Source organism: Pleurodeles waltl, chromosome 4_2 (genome assembly GCF_031143425.1).
Source record: "Pleurodeles waltl isolate 20211129_DDA chromosome 4_2, aPleWal1.hap1.20221129, whole genome shotgun sequence".
In the NCBI taxonomy this organism is placed as follows: Eukaryota; Metazoa; Chordata; class Amphibia; order Caudata; family Salamandridae; genus Pleurodeles; species Pleurodeles waltl.
In genome coordinates, this window is record NC_090443.1 from 431,036,016 (window position 1) to 431,055,657 (window position 19,642).

At 40.7% G+C, this 19,642-nt stretch overlaps 1 protein-coding gene across 1 annotated transcript in view; it reads right to left on the reverse strand.

Moving 5' to 3' along the window:
* Positions 1 to 990: 990 nt before the first annotated feature.
* The window catches only part of C4_2H19orf67 (chromosome 4_2 C19orf67 homolog), a 33,703-nt gene continuing 15,051 nt past the window's right edge, over positions 991 to 19,642 (reverse strand). Inside the window, exons 5-7 of the mRNA XM_069233180.1 lie at positions 10,394 to 10,570; positions 2,034 to 2,168; positions 991 to 1,186 (exon numbers count right to left, since the gene is read on the reverse strand). Of these exons, the coding sequence (XP_069089281.1) occupies positions 991 to 1,186; positions 2,034 to 2,168; positions 10,394 to 10,570 (508 nt within the window). The remainder of the gene's footprint in view (positions 1,187 to 2,033; positions 2,169 to 10,393; positions 10,571 to 19,642) is intronic.

Below are 19,642 nucleotides of genomic sequence, written 5' to 3' on the forward strand. Positions count from 1 at the left end.
TGGGTTCAGTTACCACTTCGTCCAAGTCTTGAGGATTGCCTCAGTGGCAGGAGCCTGTTGTTCTTTAAAGTGGTTTCATCAGTAGTGTGTCTTTGGGTGATATTAAAGTGTATGTTTGGTATAGTGTGGTGTAAAGTGTGATTCTAGATGTATTTAACAATTCGTAAGCTTGCCAATAATTGGTGTGATATTGTCTGGCTAAACGTATGTGAATGAAATAATGGGGTTCTCTGCTGACAGTCGTCGTTGTCGTCCCTGCCTCCGTTCTTAGAATTAATTTATCCTTTTATGCTTTCATGGTTGTTTGGCAAAAAAACGAAACATTCTCTATGCAAAGCAATTGGTTTGGAACCTTTGGCTTGAAAAGCATTTAGTAAGGAAACAGGTTGAAATTCCAACTGTGCCCTTAACCCGTACTCATCATTATGACTTATCCTAAGAGCCTAAATTGGCGAGCACTGGAGATAGAATAATAAATCTGCACATTTTAAGCTATTGCAAGACAATGGATCGGATACAGGTTTAGATAAATGGAAAAAATCTGCCCAAAATCTGCAAATATCCCGTCCGCCATACCCACATTTTCTCCACCACATTTAGATGTATAGGAACTGCTGATTTTCTGCCTGCCTAGTATCCTGTAGCTCTGCCAGTAGAAACGTCTTGGCAGTGGCCCAGGTGCTAAGGGTTGCCGTCACAGGCTGGCTTTATTAGGATGGGCATTTGACAGAGATGTGTCCTGTCCGGTTACCTTTCAACCTTTCTCCCTGGCTTTGCTCAGTCATTATACTTTGTCCATAATTGTAGGGTAGCTGAGAAATTGAAAACACGGCTATCATTAAAATACTAGATCAGATCATTTTTATTATCTTTCTCTACCACTGCTCGCAAAAAAACACAATTTGTATATTTTATTTTTTTCTATTCGTCTAGTCCATGTGCTGGCAAACCAGCTGCTGGCTAAATCGAGCAGTGTGGTAGGCCCTGAAATTAGTGAGCTGGTCCCGCCCGACAGGGCACCCGATGGGGCTCTCCTCTGGCTTTGGAAAGCCCCTCTGGGTTGGGAACTGATCCGTGGTTGGTTAGGATCTGTATAAGGAGGTCAGTAGCCAAGGTCTGCGAAGGTTCCTCAAAGCCGATGGTCAGAAGCTGCTGATAATCACCCACTGGCTGTGGACACAGGATCCTGAGGAGGAGCAGAGAAGCAGTGTTAGAAAAAGAAAGAGCCAAGTGGTTCGGTGTTTAGGATAATCAGCAGATTTCCAAAATGACTGATGCATGGAGAGGGTAATTTGGGTTCTCACAGCCAAAAGCGACCTGGGCATTGCCAGATATTGTTCACCACAGCATTGACACGTGCCTAGACACCTGTACAGAATTTGATTTTCTACTGTGTGTCAGCCTCTTCGTAAATTATTCGCAGCTCAAATATTGGGGGCCACAGTGCTCACAAGCCAACCAACGTGAAGTATATGAACAGAGGAAGGCTCGTGTGACATGCACCCTGTCAAAAAAGATTGGACTCATGGGTTAGATGCAGCCTTCTGGCATCAGCTTGTGGTACAGACACGGTACAAACATAAAATAGCCAAAAGCAACCTGCGTAGAAAAAGGACTCTTATAGCATACAAACTCCAGCCAGAAACCTAAGAACAAGACCCACGTGGCCGACAACCACCAACCAAGAGTACAGAAAAGGGACTCCAGTAGCAGGGGCCCAAAAGCCACTGGAAAAGAGATAGGAACTATGGGAGCGGAAAACAACTAACAGCACGTCCATGCAGGCATTAACAAGCAGGCACACATTAAAAGCATTCATTGCACAAGTGCATTCTAACCAGTCATCATCATCTTATTTATTCGGGGACAGACCCCGTAAAAGGCACCAAAAAACAACAACTAGCATACTAACTATACACCCACACACGCGCGTGCACACACAGGTACCAGTTTTCTCAGACAGAACCAGACACAGTGTGAACAGCAAGCCCTCCTACCAGCCCGCTCCAAGGGTCAGCCCTTGCCAACCTTACCAAGAGTAGAGATCATTGCAGCTCAGATCTGGCACCCAGCGACCTATCGACCACAGCTTTTGCATCTTGGCAACACCGGACCCTTGGCTGTTTCTGCTCAGGTCCTCACCCGTGTCTCTGTAGCACAGGAAATAACTGAAAGAACGAAGGAAAATAACAAATTGAGTGTACTAATCCCTGACTCACAAATGAAACAATAACAAGATCCACACCCCTATAGTATTTCAGCATATAGTGTGTGTTCTTGTTGTGTCATTATTTGGGATTTGTTGAATGCACCACTTAACACCCATTAGGCATCTTGATGCTGCTATTTAACAAATATAAGCAGATGTTTCTTATTTGAATTAAGTAGGGAGTGCAAAATAATTCTTAAACTATGTCCTGCATTTTGCTGTTTTTTATGATACCTCTGACACACAGGAAAGGGAACTCCACAAGGGAGAAGTCAAAACTGAATATGACATGCCCACTGGTCACTTGTTCCCTGGCCTGGGACCCGTCAATAGAAGAGCTGATGAGCTTCGAAGAGTTCAATGGATTATCATAGTCTAACTTGTTTCAGGAGTGAGGCAGACCTCTACTCTAGGAGGCTCAATGGACTGTATTTTGAACCCCATCTACTGTGCTGCTTGAGTCCAGTGGAGTGAATGGATAGTGGTTGTCTCCGCTCCCAAGGTCCATCAAGAAACCTGAAATCAAGTTGTGCAGTCAAGGTATTTCACGATACTGATGCACACCACTTTACGTAGATAGGGCACAATATTACCATGCCTGCCACTGCAGACACGATCTGAGTGTGGGGTAAATATGTGAAAAATATTCCAAATTACCACAGCACCTTAACATTGCAGCCAGCACTTGATCAGAAAGGACACTTAGGTTGTGAACTTGTGTACACGGGGCTCAAAATGGTCTAGATTCTGTGGTCACAGAGAAGGGGAACAGAGATTACGTTCAGGTCCAGCTACCAAAACTGTTTCTCTTAGGTTGAGTCGACCTATATGCATGTATGAAATTCGTTTTAGATTTGGCAACTTCCACCTAGTATAACAATCTGTCATGGAGAAAAACACATTGAGTAATAGAGAAGTGTCACTGGTGTAATTCTACGACAAAAGAAGATATGTAATCTACGTAATTAACAGAAGTCATAAAAAATAGAGGTGACTGAGCTGAATCCTCACATATTCTCCGTATCACTGATACAAACTGAGCTGAATCATGTTAGTGATACAAAGGGTGAAATAAAAGTGGAGGGTCACAGCAGCTGATGCCCTAGTTAGCAATTACTGACACCATTTCAGAAACTTTAACTACAAGCTCCACAGGGCATTAAGAGACCCAAAAGAGACACAGGGTTAATAAAGCAAAGCAATACATGAGGAAGTCATCAATGTTGTTGTTTGGAGTGAGGTCACAGTACACAATAGAGAAGATGCTTATGCGTGAGAATGTTTTTCTCAGTATGGCCCAAAAGAAACGATTATTAAAAAAACAATCTTTAATTTTCGAGGCAAAAACACATTGGAATCCAAATAAAGAGGAAAGGAATATATGAGAGCGTGCTGTACTGTTACACAATTTTCAGGGTAAGGAAATGTTACCTTTTTGTAATCTTGGGTTTGCCTCGTAAGATGCTCGTTGGTGGTTATAAACATAGAATATTTCTCACCAGCACGTGGTGAGCCCTGAATACTTATAATTAAATCCAAAGACGTATCTTTAGAGGGGGTAGCCCCTTTCAAAAAGTTCTATTGCATGTGTCACCTCCAGAGATCAAAGCAGGTCAGCATTTACAATATTTTTCTCTTTCTGAGAAAGCTGTTTCAAGCCTACATTTCAACAACCCACAGAAAATGCAATCCTTCTACATAATGAGCGTTAAACCATTACCTCACAAAAGAAATAAATTAAGTAAAGGGTGCTTGCTAGGCCAGCAATGTATTAATTCAAAAAAGATACACTGCCCTTTTATGGAGCCAGACGTTTCCAGCTCCCAGCAAGCACTGTACTGCAGTTCACATCACAACCTCAGTTCTTTTTGCATGTTTCTAATGACTGATTAATAGACTTCTGCTTAGACAATTATTGACATCTGTCGGGAAGGGGGAGTTATTCATGACTTCAGTGAGGATTCCTTCGATGCAGAACCAGGATTACAAGTAATATTTTCTTCTGCATCATATGATCCTCACTGATAGTCATAATGGAACAGAATATAAAGCTTATGCCCCGAAAGCGGATATCAGTAATACTCAGCAACCCTTTACGACAAGAAAAAATATAACCATTAGTTCTACAGCAAAACAGGTTCAAGCAAACAGATTTCTTAACACTGCTTGAACAACTGTAAAATCAGCTCTGCTGTCCTCATTCGAAATGTAATGTTTAGTGAATATGTATTGGTTTCCATATGACCACTCTACAGATATCTACCCCAGGAATATTCTCAACTAAGCAGCAGGCGTTGCCTTTCCACATGTGAAATTATTCTTTTGTCTACCCGGAGTGGTTTGTTGGCTTGCTGCCAGGCACAAATATTGCTGTCAATTCTCCATCTAGCTATGATTAGTTTTGGGGATGAAGTATCGGTGTGGGGGGGGGGGTCCATAGTTGAAAAAAGTGACTTATTTTCCTTAAGTCCTTCATCTTATCTAAGTACAATTTTAAAACCCTTTTACTATCCAAAGAATGGAGTGATCTCTATATGGGAGTGGAAGGATTAGGAAAGAAAACTGGTAGGAAAATAATCTGGTTAATATGAAAATCCAAAACTAACTTGGAAAAAATGTAGGATGCGTTTGTAAAACTACCCCATTGTGATGGAAAAGTGTGTAATAGTCTACAGCAGATAGGGCTTACTGAACCTCTTAGCAAATGTGACTGCTATTATAAAAGACATTTTCGAGTTGATTAAATGGTGCCTTATGGGTAGGCTAAAAAAAAGAGTCATTAATTTTAGAGAGAACTAGATTAAATTCACGCGGGGAGAAAGTTGCCACCTTGGAAGCAAATACTTTTGTTAAAAGGAACTATGATTTGGGTCTTTCCACTCTCCACTGATGTGAAGGCAGCCAGATGTATGTTTATAGAAGAGTACTGTAGTCTTATTTTGCCAAATCTAGAAGATAAGGTATGATTATGTCTTCTTGTCATTGTATTGGATTCTGATTGTTTTCCAGACACAAAATCTTAAATCATTTTCACTTGAAATTGTACGATGTTCTAGTGGAAGGACATGTAGCTTCTTTTAGAATGTTTATACAATCTTGAGGCAGATTTAGGGAACCATTTTACAACCTCAGGAGCCATGCAGCCAAATTTAAATATTGAACTTTGGGGTGATGTATTCTCTCCTGCAGCCTTAACAGCAGATTCATGGCCTGATTCACAAAGAGCTTCCACATTTGTGGTGGAAGTTCCGCAGTCGTTGCAGAGCCATGGCAGAATTTCCGCAATGAAAAGTCTCATCCCGCCATGACAGGCGATCATCGGCCACATCAGCGGAGGCTCTTTGTGAATCGGGCCTAAAGTCTGCAAGGTGGTGTCTTGTGTGGTTTTATGGAAAGATGAAGGAGTTTGGAAAAACACCACTGATGCAGGCATTCCGGAGCAGTAAGAAACAGTATGGCATTGGACTGTTTCACTTTCATTAATATTGATAGAATCGACTTTACTGGTGAAAAGCTATATAGATATTTGTAGGACTCATCTATCAAAAGGCCCTTGGCCAATGACTCTCGTTCATGTAGTCTGGAGTGGACGTTTATGCATTTTATATGCAATAATAATAGAAGCAGTAGTTTGTGGCACCTAAAGTTGAATATTTAGTTTGTTCGTCCCTCTAAAAAGCATATTAGAAGGATTTATTGTATTAGGTACAACTGGAGCATAAGCAAAGAAAGAGTGAAAGAGGGAGGAAGAACAGAAATAAAAATATAGGTGAGGGAACGAGAGAAGTGACGAGAAATTAAAGAGAGGGCAAGACAGAGACAGAGAGAGACAGAGATAGGCAGGAGCGAAGGAGAGAGACAGAGTATAATGGATGGAAAAAGAGAGACGGGAGTAAGGGAGTATGGTTGGTTTTAATATGTGTGCCAGGGCAGCTTTTGAGTTCCCAGTCAGGCTTTCACAGCAAGTGGGAGGTGAGCGCTTCTCCCAAAATGGGCGATGAAGCTTTCCCAGTCAGGCCTGGACTCAGGTACGCTATTGAGGGAGGCTGGGGGGAAAGTCTACTGGCAGTCTTCACAGGATCAGACAGCTCTCCGATTCTGGAATACCTTTGTGTAACTAAACCTAAGGGAAAGGCGCCACTGAAGACAAGCTTCTCCACGCATCAAAGGCAGGTCTCACGTTCCTGACACTAACCAATACCAACTGTGTCCGTTATGTAGCGATGTTGCAGTGTAATGATCATTACTGACCTAGTCTTTGGTAAGCTTCACAACACAATGTTTTATCCATAAACTGTTCAGTGGGCCTTTTCATTCAAACTTGCATTTTTGTGTGCGCTTTTGCAAGCACTTGCTTTTCTCTATAGTCTGTCATTCAGTTCGTTTTTCTTGGAATGTTTTGTCTTGTCTGAGGACTGGATGTGAACATCTGTACAACAGACTCTTGGAGGCCAAAGAACCCAGGTAGGGCAGGAAAAGCCAGACCTACTATAATGTGTATTTTTAAAGACAGTAACACGTCCTCAGTTTGGCACGGGCGTGGAAAGAAGCAAATGGAAAGAAACTGGTTATTTTTCATTTTTATTTTCAATATTTGTACAATAAGCTCCACAGACTTAATTAGCTGTATGTGCTGTTTGGACTGGGAGGAGTAGAAACAGATTCTGTGAAAATCAGCAAATTAGGTGTGTAGGATTAATTTTCCCAAATGATATCTTGAAGTAGCGCCTGTGAGGTATTCGTAGTATTTGTTTGGTCACCATCAGGCAATACGGCAGCTGAAGGCCATGATGGAAAGTACCATAGATTCCTAGGTTTAGAAGCAGATGTGTCTCTACAATCTGTGGATAGGCGAGATAGGGAAGAGCCAATCAAACCACCCACGCTACCCCTCCCCCTTGTCACACATACCTACAGGACGACTCTGAGTGAATCTATGCAGTGCAGAGCAGAGAGGCCGTGCTGCACTCATTTATTGTCAAGAAAGCCTCAAAAGACAGTCCTGTCAACTTTATTAAAAATAACTAAGTAAATTCAAATATCTCTTATGTTTGTATTTTTGCAGATGGCTCCACTGTCTTGCCTCTTTTTAAATGTATGTCTTTCTAAGACCCTTCGCAAATAAATCGACTACAGATCATTAGGAATTACGTTTTGTTACATGATAATGGTCAGCTCAGAGACCCATTCAAATCCTTGTGAGTGGGGAAAGGTGACTGTTTTTCCTCCAAATATTTGCAAAACCATAGTGGTTCCACTGTGTGTTAGCTCCTGCTGGTAACCTGCAAGTGGATGTTCTGAAGTGTGAAGCATGGCAAACTGCCAACCGAAGTTTTGAAGTGAGAAGTTTAGCAACCTGGCAGCGGATATTTTGCAGCGTGAAGTAATTGTCATTTTAGCTATATAGAGCTTAATATCCCCGAAAAGGAGTTGAAGTTCATTTTAGTGAGTAGCACACTACTACGGAACCCAAAGTATTAGTGGTAAATCATTGTAGGGAAATATAACTTTTTAATTTGAGAGGTGGGCTTGCGAGTCTGTTAGTATGACTGACTAGGTTAAAGTAGGGATAGAGAAGGGAAGAGTTTAGATAGTGTTATTTGGGATTTCATATTAGTTAGATGCGTTTTGGGGTACGTCAAAGAAGGGATACAGGAGGGAAAAGTCTAGGAAGTGTTATTTTGGAGATCATGGCAGTAAAATTAGGTTTGGGGTGAGTCAAGGAGGGATAGAGGAGAGAAGAGTCTAAAAAGTATTATATTGAAGACAGTAGTAGTACAATTGAGTTTAGGGAGAGTCAAGAAAGGATGGAGGAGGAAAGAGTCTAGAAAAAGGTTTATGGGAGATCATAATAGTAGAATTAGGTTTCTGGTGAGTCGAGGAGTGATAGACGGGGAAGAGTCATGAAAGGATTTTAGGGAATGAGTCAGGGAGTGGAGGTAAAAGATATATTGAGAAGGGCATAGGGTGAGACAGTAGTGCATTGTAGGGTGTTGAAGGTTTTTTTCTTTCTTTCTACTGTAGGAGTAAAGTACTAACTATATTGGTACATGACTTCATAGAAAGGGTATATATTTATGTGCAAAATAATAAAGATTTATTACATTGTATTACATAAAGTTTCGTATGTGCAAGCATAGATAGATAGATTTTCAGACATTCAGGTGTTGTTATATGTAAAAGCTCATGGATTTGTGTATTTTTTCATATTTTTTATTTTTATGTATTTATTTTCTATTTATGTTCACCTCAATATTTCAATAGTGAAGTACTTATAGATACAATTGTTATGATCATATTTACATATCGTGATAGATAAAATAAACAGAAACCCATAAGCATCTAGACAAATAACCTATAAGAAAACTATGCAGTGACCTATATATGTGTTAAGCATAAAATAATGTATAAATATATATTTGTCTATACATATATGTTTACCCATAAGTAATATATACATTTGTTAAGAAGACTTAACGAATATCTATATATGGTTAAACCATAAGTAGTATATATATTTGTACAAAGAGATGCATATATCTAAATACATATCTATAATCAAATTATACATATTGACATGCACAGGCATATGCTGTCATATAGTGTGGTGGTCATATAGGAAAGAGCCAACTCTTGAGTAGTCTTCTGAAGATAAGATAGTTTTCTGAGGCTTGTATGTTTAGGGGTAATGAATTCTGTAGTTTTGCTGCTTCAACAGAGAAAGATGTCCCACATGCAGTCTTTTTCTTATATGCTGGGGTTTTGACGTGAGGTGCCAATCCTGAGCGAAGATTCCTTTGTTTTATGCATTTTGTGATTTTATTCCTGATAAAAAAGTGGTCCTGTTCCATGTATTTTAGTGTGGGTGATACAAAATAGCGCGAAGGTGGATCTTCCGGCAAATTGTAACCAATGTAGGGCCCTCAAAGCAGGTGCTTGTGACTTTACATATAGGAGTAGTCTAGCAGCATAGTTCTGAATTTGTTGTAGTTTTTTCATACTTGTTGACAATGATCCATGGTAGAGGCCATTGGTATAATCCAGTTTAGACAGTACAAGAGAGATAGTACCTTGGACCTTGTGTGGAAATCCCAGGTGGGGAAGGATGCATTGTAGAGTTATCATTGTACTGAAGCTTGATCTTGCTATCTTGCCCACTTGTACATTTATTGATAATTTGGACTCCATTGTAATTCAAGGGCTTCTTTAGACATTTTAGGAGGTACCCAGCTCGTCAAGCCAGGCCCAGAGTGGGTCATAAGTAGGGCAACCTAGCAGTGGATCTTTAGGAATGTGTTGTATGGTAACCTGGCAGCGGATGTTTTGGATTGTTTAGCATGCCAACCTCGCAATGGATGTTTTAATGTGTGAACTTTGGCAACTTGGCAATGGGTATTTTGGAGCATTATGTTTGGCAACCTGGCAGTGGATGTTTTGAAGAGCATAATAGGGCAACCTGCCTATGGATGTTCTGGAGTGTGAAGTTAAACAAGCTGCCAGCAGATGTTTTAGTGCATAACCTGCTGATGCATGTTTGGAGTGTGTATTCTGGCATCATACCAGTAGATGTACTGTACTGAGGCATAGTATGGCAATCTGCCAGTGGATGTTGTGGAGACCAAAGGTTGGTGACCAGACAGTGGATGTTCTGAAGTGCAAAGTAAAGCTACCTGACAGTGGAAATGGAGCAAGACATTTGGAAACCTGATAGAGGATGTTTTGATGTGATAAGGATGGTAACCTGCCAGTAAATGTTTTTGAGTGCACAATAAGGCAATCTTCCAGTGGATGTTTTGGAAAGTGGTGTAAGACAACCTGCCAGTGGATGTATAGGGTCATGAAGCCTAGCAACCTTCCAGTGGATGTTTTATAGCACAAAATTTGACAACCTGCTGGTGGATGTTTTGGGAGCGAAGTATAACGACCTGCATGTGAATGTTTCTGAGTGTGAAGTTTGGACATCTTCTGATGGAGGTTTAACAGCTCTTTTTAAGGGACTGTCAGCAAAAGAAACACACGAGACCCTCCTGACCTCACACACTCTGCTCTGACTTTCTGTATAAATTAGTAATATTCTGAGATGTTTGTATAAGAAGTACCCTGAGGTGAGGTCACTCACTCGGTTGCACATGAAGCTACTTTCATTGTTGACCTAACAGTTTTCAGCCACTTCAGGTTACTCACTATTCTGTGCGCGACTCGCGGTTCTTCTCTTCCAAGGGTTCAACATTCCAGCGCATCTTCTTAAAGAGGTGGCGGGGGGTGCGTGCTGCTGTGTAGGGAACCGCCATACAATAACGGAATACGGAAACACGGCAAGTTAATCCCAAGGTGAACTTCCCACAAAAGAAGCAGGCAATACTGAGGAAGGAAGCCAGATAACAGCAATACACTGAGAGTCATAAAATGCCAAGTACTGGCAAAGCTATACATCAACTAGAATAAACTGTAATACTACATTAGAACTCATCAAGGAGGAACACAAACAAACATTATGCAGAAGTGTTCTACAGTGAAGCACTACAGCACAATTTGAATATACCATACTGCAGTGGAATACACAGCACAGCATTACAGCCATTCAAAATACCAACATACTTCCTGATTATAACACAACATTCCCAGCTGATGTAGGTGTGGACTATGGAGAAATTAGTTACTTACTTGTAACTCCAATTCTCCAACATTGGTATCTTTCATAGTTTTGCACAATTGATTCATTCCCGGCCAACAGTTTGGGACTCCCAGGTAACATAAAACAGTATGAAACAGTGTTGAAATGGCCATTGGCCCAACAAGAGGGTTTGTTTAGTAGCACACCTGTCCCATTTGAAACAACACAAATTTCAACCAGTGAAATGGAGTTCCTAAGATCTGTAAACCCCTTACAGGCCACCATAGTGCAGATTACCCAGCCATGTATTAAAGACACACACAATACAAAGTGTGCTTCCAAGGAGGTGGTTGGGTTAGGCATGTGAATCTATGAAAGTTATCAAGGCTAGAGAACTACAGATAAGTAACTCATTTCTCCTTCAGCATTGGGTCTCTCATAGAGTCATATATTTGAATCAGAATAGCAAGCAACAGATTGAATATGAAGAAACCGACAGAAGGTGCACATTTATAGAAACAGGTTACATAGAACTTCTTGACCCACTAAAGGATCGGCTGCCGCATTAACATCTAGGAAGTAGGGCTTCATAAAAGTACGCCTGCTCTTTCATTGGGCTGTGCGGCAATTATCTAGTGTGGCACTCCAGCTTACGGTGCAGATGTTGTCCCCATGTTTTTTGTGGAATGTTCCCTCACTCTGCATTAGAGTGGGCTCTTAGCTTTTCTACAGCAAAAACTATGGAGGCTAGTGGCTGGGAGGAAATTGCTTGATTAGACATTGGATGGCCCCTGCCTGGGAGGCCAAAAGGAGCAAATAAAGTACCAAATTGTTAAGTCTTGTCCATGTAGATCATGATGCACATGCAGACTTCTAGTAAGTGTGAGGATATTTAGCTATATGCGTATGGATTGGGAAAGATGAAACAAAGAATTACATATTCCCTTAGTTGAAAACCAGATGAGACCTTGGTAATGAACCTATGTCTGGTGTGCAAGGTGACCTTGTCTTTTGTAAAACCGAGGTATTGCTCCTTTATGGTGAGTGCTTGTAGCTCACCTATTCTCCTTGCTGAGGTGAGAGCCAGCAATAGTGCAGTCTTCCATAAAAAAATTGAGAAGTGCTGTATGGATTGGCTCAAAAGTAGGCAGCATTAACTGACTAAACACTGCACTTGAACAGAAGGCATTTCACAGGAGAGAAAGCCGTAAAAAAAGCTCTTCATAAATTCTTTGATGATTCTTTGGAAGAATAATAATACATTGTTATTTCTCCTCAATCTTGTAATTGCGTCAAAGTTAACTCTGTTCAATGAGTATCCAAAACCGTTCTGGGCCAGGTACAGTAAATACAGCTCTACTGGATAGAGTGTCAATATAAAATAGGCCATTTGTATTGCACCACATATATAAGCACCTCAATTTAGCTTTACACGTCTTTGCTGTAGCAGATGCTTGTGGTTGCACCAATATTTCTCTACAATCATCTGTGAGGTTGAGGTGACCAAACTCGGAATGGTCAGGAATCATGCTGTCAGGTTGCATAACTTCTGGTTATAGAGGAAAACCTGTTCTGTGTGTCTGCAGAGGAGCTTAGGATGGATCTTGAACTGTATCTGTGGGCAGTGTGACAGTCTTAATAGGTTGCTTTGCCTGAAGTGGAGTGGTGCGGGTATGCTAGGTACCCGTACCACATACGTGGTAAGTCAGCTATGCCTGTATGCCAGGTGGGGGTCGCTGTGAAGGCTAAGGCCATCGCCCTTGCTAGATTAGGTTGGCGACACCCATATGCCAGGTGGGCAGCCACTGTGAAGATAAGGGTTGTCACCCTTGTAGTGGAGTTAGCTGGTGACCGTCATGCCACGTGGGGTCCACTATGAAGTTTAAGGCTTTCTCCTAGGAAAATTGTGCCAAGAAGATCCCTCCCACAGCATCAACCCAGAAAGACCTAACCTGGAGACTACCACTGGTGATAACACTTACCAAATGCTGAGGAAGATGCAGAGATGTCTGACGCTGCTGTCGGCCTCCCGGAGACTGTGGTGGCTGGAGGAGTCATCCACAGGAGACTGACTGTTAGGGGCTGTGACCATCTGCCATCGAGAAACTGGAGCTTGAGAAGACATGCCCTGGTAATCCCAGAACTTGCTCGATGTCCCGGGTTGGATAAACCTGTTCAAGTCCACCAGGCCTTCCTGGGACTTGCACAAATTTAGTACATACCGCTGCTCAAATTGAGTATTAAGGTCAAAACAAGAATGATTTGCATGGTGACTAACATGGGATACATCTGAAAGTTGCCTCCATTATCAAATGGGAAATAACTAACTCTGTGAGAAGTGAGGGAGTAAGTTAGGGGGTCCAGGATGACATCCCAGGACAATTCCAGTCCACTGATCTTCACAGACTGTTGATATTATTTAGTGTGCTTTATGATGTACTTTATGTGCTTGTAATAAATACTACTTTTATCACTAAACTAAGCATTTGACTGGACAATCAGCTTATTTGGGCACATAGTCTCCCTGTGTATGGCTGTGGGTTTTCATTGGAGAAGCAGATGTGCCACGGTGCTTCAGTGTTTCGTCAGGGTTAAGCACTATACCAAGGGAATGGCAATACAAGTTATGCATAGTCTGCTCGATTCTGCCTGCGAACAACCTACGCACTCTTATAATATATGGCTTTGACATTTCAATATGCACTCTGCTGACTGTTTAAAGCTCCTCAGAAATACCAAGAAGATGCCTGCAAAAGTACTATCTGCTTTAGGTGACAAAGGAGCTGAATTTTGTATATGACATACCTTCTAATTAGGCATGGGCTTCCGGAAGCGATTTGACCATATGTATTGGCTACTGAAATTTGCATGTTTTACTTGTTTACACTTCAAGAGAAAGGTCTGCAATATTGCTGAGAGATGCAATATAACATCTACTGTTCTCTTTGAGGCTAAGTCCACAACCAGAAGACAAGACTGAGACTGCTGCCGCCTCTTTCGGAAGATGAGAAGCTAAACTGCGAGGAACAAAACTAGGCCATGAGCCAGAAACCCAAATTTAAGCCATTGGCACCACTCGGGGGGATGGGTTCTAACATGATTTATTGGCAAGGTACGGATGCCTAGAGATGGAAAATAGCTAATAGCAAGTCATCACTCTTTGTGTCTTGTCTGATATTAATGGATTAGCAACTACAGCCGAAAGGAATAATGGTTTTCATATGTTTATAAATAGAATACAAATTCATCACAATATGTGGAAAATAAATCTAATTCCACTAGATTGGTTAAATTCAATATAATTTGAAAATATTTATGATTATTAATTGTAATAATAATAATGGGGGTTATTCTAACTTTGGAGGAGGTGTTAATCCGTCCCAAAAGTGACGGAAAAGTGACGGATTTACCACCAGCCGTATTACGAGTCCATTATATCCTATGGAACTCGTAATACGGCTGGTGGTATATCCGTCACTTTACCGTCACTTTTGGGACGGATTAACACTCCTCCAAAGTTAGAATAACCCCCATAGTCCTTAAAATGATGACAATAAAACCTCATTATATTCCTCATATATTGATAAAGAGTATATGCACAATTTTCACTTACAATTTTAAAAAGTAATAGTTTCGCATCTTACATAGGCAATGCATGTCATGAGTGAACATAAACACAATTTTATCATTCACATTCGTCGTCATCATCTTCTTCCTAATAGGTGTCGTCATTCTCTGTGTCTGTTTGATTTTTACAGGTGGGACGTCTGCACATGTCAGTGTACTTGAGGTCATTTAGACAGCAGACACATGTTGGCAGTTTGCAGTTCCTAATGCAGTTGCAAGCTAGTAGATCTAACTCAGCCTAAGGTGCTGACTGCCCCTCCATCCAGTCCACTACCAGTTGCTCTGCTACGTCATGTTTTTCCAACTTCCACTCTCTCCCAATTGGACTAGGTGTCTGTGGATCATTCAGAAGACATCTCTTGCTTATAGCGGCTTGATAATTTGCACCTTTGGCATGTTTCTTCAGACAGTCCCAGCAAGGTGGAAGTTGATGACTGTCTATTTCACCCTCATTTGGGCAGAATAGGTGATATCTCAAGTTATTCATGTGATGAAGCAAAGATTTTGGTGCATACAGTAAGCATGAGAATTGCTCCAATTTGTCCATTAGTTCTTCAGAGAGATCCTGTTTGTCTCTGAGCTGCGAAAATGTTTACTGTGTATGTCTGTTGGCAGACAGGATTTTGAATGCATTTAATTTTCCCGCAAATGCGCTTACTGTGTCACATATGGTAAACGTATGGAGACCTATCATATCTCGACAAACATTTTCACAAAAGGTTGAAGCTTTTTCCCAATGTCAAGGACTTGCATGCATATTTTAGTACCACATTTCAGAAACAATTTAGCCATCATTCTGTCAAGGAATCCCAAACACATAATAAACACATCGGTGTCATCTGAGCTTATCATTACTGCCTCATAACCCTCATTAGCACTCATTAGCAGCGTTAGCAGCATGCAGCAACAAACAACCATCTGTTTCTTCCTGTGTTACTGTTGAGATGGGGCATATCATGGCTGTCTTCGAATGTAATTATGTAGCATTTATCTTCACAGTTTGCAAACAGTGGTTTGTTCTCAAGTTTTACAAAATACTCTGGCTTCCTCTATTCGTTAACAAGAAATGCAATGAGAGTTGTATTATTCCTTACATGGCTTAGGAATTTCCTCCACTGTCTGACAGTCTAAGAAGGTGAGATGCTCTCTAACTGGTGCCCGAGGTCTTCCCGTCTGATTGTCCTTCCGCTGTTCTTAATAGACATCTCATTGTATGTATCAAACACAACATTGTTTCTTTGACTCCTATTTCCTTCCTGAAAAGCCATGGTCAAGACAGAGATAGCCACCTCACCTAAGTTTGATTCCTCTCCTTTTACTCTCTGAACAAGAACTATACCATCAGTCAGCGTGGCTGGTACTTCCTCGGCAGGGCGTAACGTTTTTCTGCAAGTATGTTGCTAAAACAGCTTTGTTTGTTTTTCGCAACAGACCTACTGGAGTTTCTAAAGCCCATGGTAAAGGTCCTAAGGGATGAGAGAGTACATCTGCCATTTGAAGGTGCTGATTCTGTGCTGTCACAATTATTCAACTAAAGAGTGTTTTGTCTGCTTTCATGGTGATTGTCCTGCTATTGCTGTTCACTGTATTCTTCTTGGACATGTTAGTGAAGGTTTTTAGTTTGTTCATTGTCATTGGGTCATTAAACTCCTTAATAGGTGAGGATATTTTCAAGTCCCTCAAGTTTGAAATCTGTATAGCACTGTTCATCTACTTCATGCACCTTCATTATGACAGATACCATGTTTTGAGAAGCCTTTTTTTGTCGTGGGAAGACTAATGAGATCATGTGGCTTAACAAATGGGTTTATCCAGCTTTGAACCAGACTAACAGCTCTTGTAATACTACCTTTGACTTTTTAAATTTGTGACTTATGTAGGTCTGCGTGAGTAAGATCTGATCTGCTGTTACAAATCACTCCCCTTACCTTGCCCAAAAAGGTGCCTCTGTGTTCAGATATCATATAATATATTTTCACAGCACCCGCCTGGAGGTTGAACCTTGTTGTACCACCCAGAGTCTGTATGTCTTTGTTGTCTATTACCTCTATCTCCTGATCTAATGGAATTTATCCAAACAGATTAACATCTGACAGTTGAACTGAAAAGCATCAATTGATGAAGTTATTTTGTATCTATGGGTGCTTCACTGCAATTAAGGTCATTTCAGCAAAGTATACAGAAGGATATCTAGCATAGTTCACCCTGTCATATGCAAAACACCATGGGATCATAGAGCGCATGGCAGTACAATGTAAATTCCAATATCCTTCTCGAGCAGTACGCAGCAGAGCCAGCAATATGACATCCAAAATGCAGACAGATCTCCATTGTCATGACAAAGGTGTTCCAAGAATACATCCCAAAGCAGTTTTACTTCTGCAAAGGCAGCATTCTGCAAGTGGCCATGTAATCTCTGTTGTCGTAGTTCTTTTGCAAAGTCATTACCATTCTCAATGAAGGAGTAGGCTACCTGAATGTTCTCTTCATAATTTTCCTCCACCCAGGGGATAAATTCCAACCAAGCCAGACTCAACATAGCTTCATATACACTCAGTTGTGTACTCAAACTGCACAATTGTACATACGACCTTGTAGTACTGATGATATTGATGCTTCTGCATCATGTCTGCTTCAGTGCAAATGTCGTGAAGGCCAACTTCTTGAAAGTGTTTTCCAATAATGGGCATGACATTGTAAATGGTGTGAAAGGCGCCCATTCGAACAGTGATTCTGTCATACGTTGCTTTATGCTTCCACAAGACCTCAGTTGCTTTTGCATAGAGAACTTAATCCATGACTGCTACAATTTTTGCCAAATGCAGTGATTCCTTTATCAGCTCTGACTATTTCAAATGTCAGAAACAGTTGTCAACTCAGTTTCAGTGGCATTAATCGTGGGCAAGTAGCCAATGGAATCCTGTGATACACTAACTAGGTCTCTAGTACTGATGTTAAATCCTGCCCAACTTGGTATTACCTGTGCAAAGCTCGTTTCTTGTCTTGTAACAACCCAGATTATGTTCTTATTTTGTGCAAGCTTCAATTGGGCAACACATTCCGGCATGACTTTGGTACTTGTCATCAATGTATGAGGCCCAACTCGTTCACCAGAAACATACATGAACAATTCTTCAGTATTTGTGGTGGTCAATGTTCTTTGCTTTTGTTTCTTAATACTTGGGAGAAGAGCTTTAAAAGGTTGTGGTCCAAGCAACTTGGGCTGCACAGCTATACCCTTGACTTGATGAGTTTTCCCCTTACCAGTAAGAGCCTTTTCCAGCCTATCAATGTTATCCCATGCTAAGTGAGTGAAAACATGAGGCTGAATGTCAGCTGGAAGAAAAATGTGCTCATTTAAGGTAGGAGCAAGTTTTTGAAGACACAAGGCGGTATCATTTTCTTTCACTTGTGAGTACCACATTCGATCACCAAGTCTTTTTAGGGTGCGAATTATTTCAAAATTTCCTGTCAGCTTTTTTAGGGTGCATGTGAGCAATGATTGTTTGGGGGAGTTTTGCTGGCCGTTTGTGACTGCATATATAATGTCCTGACTGAATGCTTGCATAACTAAGGCAACCCTTTTGGGCGGCGTTGTGTTTTCTGGATCGCCACTGAGGAGTCGTGATAGGAACTGGTTAAGGTAAACAAGCACCATAAATGAATCTTTAATAGCGTCAGATGGATGATATGACCAAGGTGTTGAGGTTGTGTAATCATTGTTCTTATCTGCGATGATGTTTGATCAGTAATCTTGTTCATGTCTGTGGCCTTAACCTTTAAAACTGATAATTCTCTTTTCAAGCTCTGGTTTTCTCTTAGAATGTCCCGTAGCATGTCACTATCAGGTTGGGCCAATAATTTTCCTTTGTTGTGTAGAAATATGGGGAGGCTGTCACCGAACTCTGAGTCCAATTTTCTTCTAATGTGCTTCTTGGTTGATTCATCTATTCCCTGTATTCCTCTGTGTGTCATGAGGGTTTCAAGATTTTCTGTGAGAGTCATCACACGTATTAACCCTTTGTTAGGAATGTTCACAGTTCTAATGTATTTAAATAGTTCATCATATGCTTCATCTCTCAAATTTTTGTAGTGGCCATTGGTTTGAATGCTATATGCATGATCTTCCTCCTTTGCTTTAACCCTTGTATAGTTCCTATAACAGGATGCATGATAATGCGCTTCTGGAGCCACTATGTCCCTACTACAAACTTCTAAGATCTTTGAATCACAATTAATAGTTGTACATTCTTGGAGCTTTTTGTCTTCATTAATTGCTCTTGCATTGATGTTTCCTTGCAGCAGTTTATCTTTCTACAAAATAAACATTCTTCAGTATAGACACTTGACTTTAATGATGTACTTCTATTTAAACGTTTACTTGTACACTCATTCGTTCCAGCATCATCACTGACACTTGCTTCAGCTTTTCGCTTAATAGTCTGTAACTCTCTCTTCATAGTAAATAGGCTCCTGCAATTTCTGTGGTAAAGAACTTGGGGAACCGTGTTGCTTTCCACACTTCTTGCATAATTTCCATCTCTTGGCATCCATATCTTGCCAATAAATCATATTAGAACTCATCCCCCAAGTGGTACTGATAACATGGTTGGCTCAAGGCCTAAACAAACACATTTTCTCTTTAGTGTTTCTCTGTCACACTATTTCTTTTTAAATATTTTTTTCTGGTGGTACAGATCCTTGTGCCATACCCTTTCTGACAAAACTACAAAAAAGGTTCCCTCAGATTTGTTTAGAAAAATACTAAATTGCTTAGGGGTTGCTGACCATGCATTGAACACCTTAATAGAATAAGGTTGCAAATGTAATTGACTTTTAACAAAATAAATCTATATTTATTGCCTTCAATAAACATCTAAACAAACAAGTAGGTACTCCATGTGACAGCGCAGTGCAAGTGATCTGCAAAATCACATTTGCAGTGCACAGCTAAACAGTGGTAAAATGAAACAGATAAAATGTTGATTGCTTGTACATTTCTTCTTGAAACAACAACCACAGTATTAGTTCAGGCTCATCGATTACTCATTGAATGGCCAGACAACAAATTAATTAAGTTGATGTTTTGACCCAATCAATTGACTGAGATGAAATCCTTCATCAGGACAACAGAGTGGTAGCACTCTACAATAGAAAAAGACACTTATTGACCTCTTGTGCACTTACTTTTG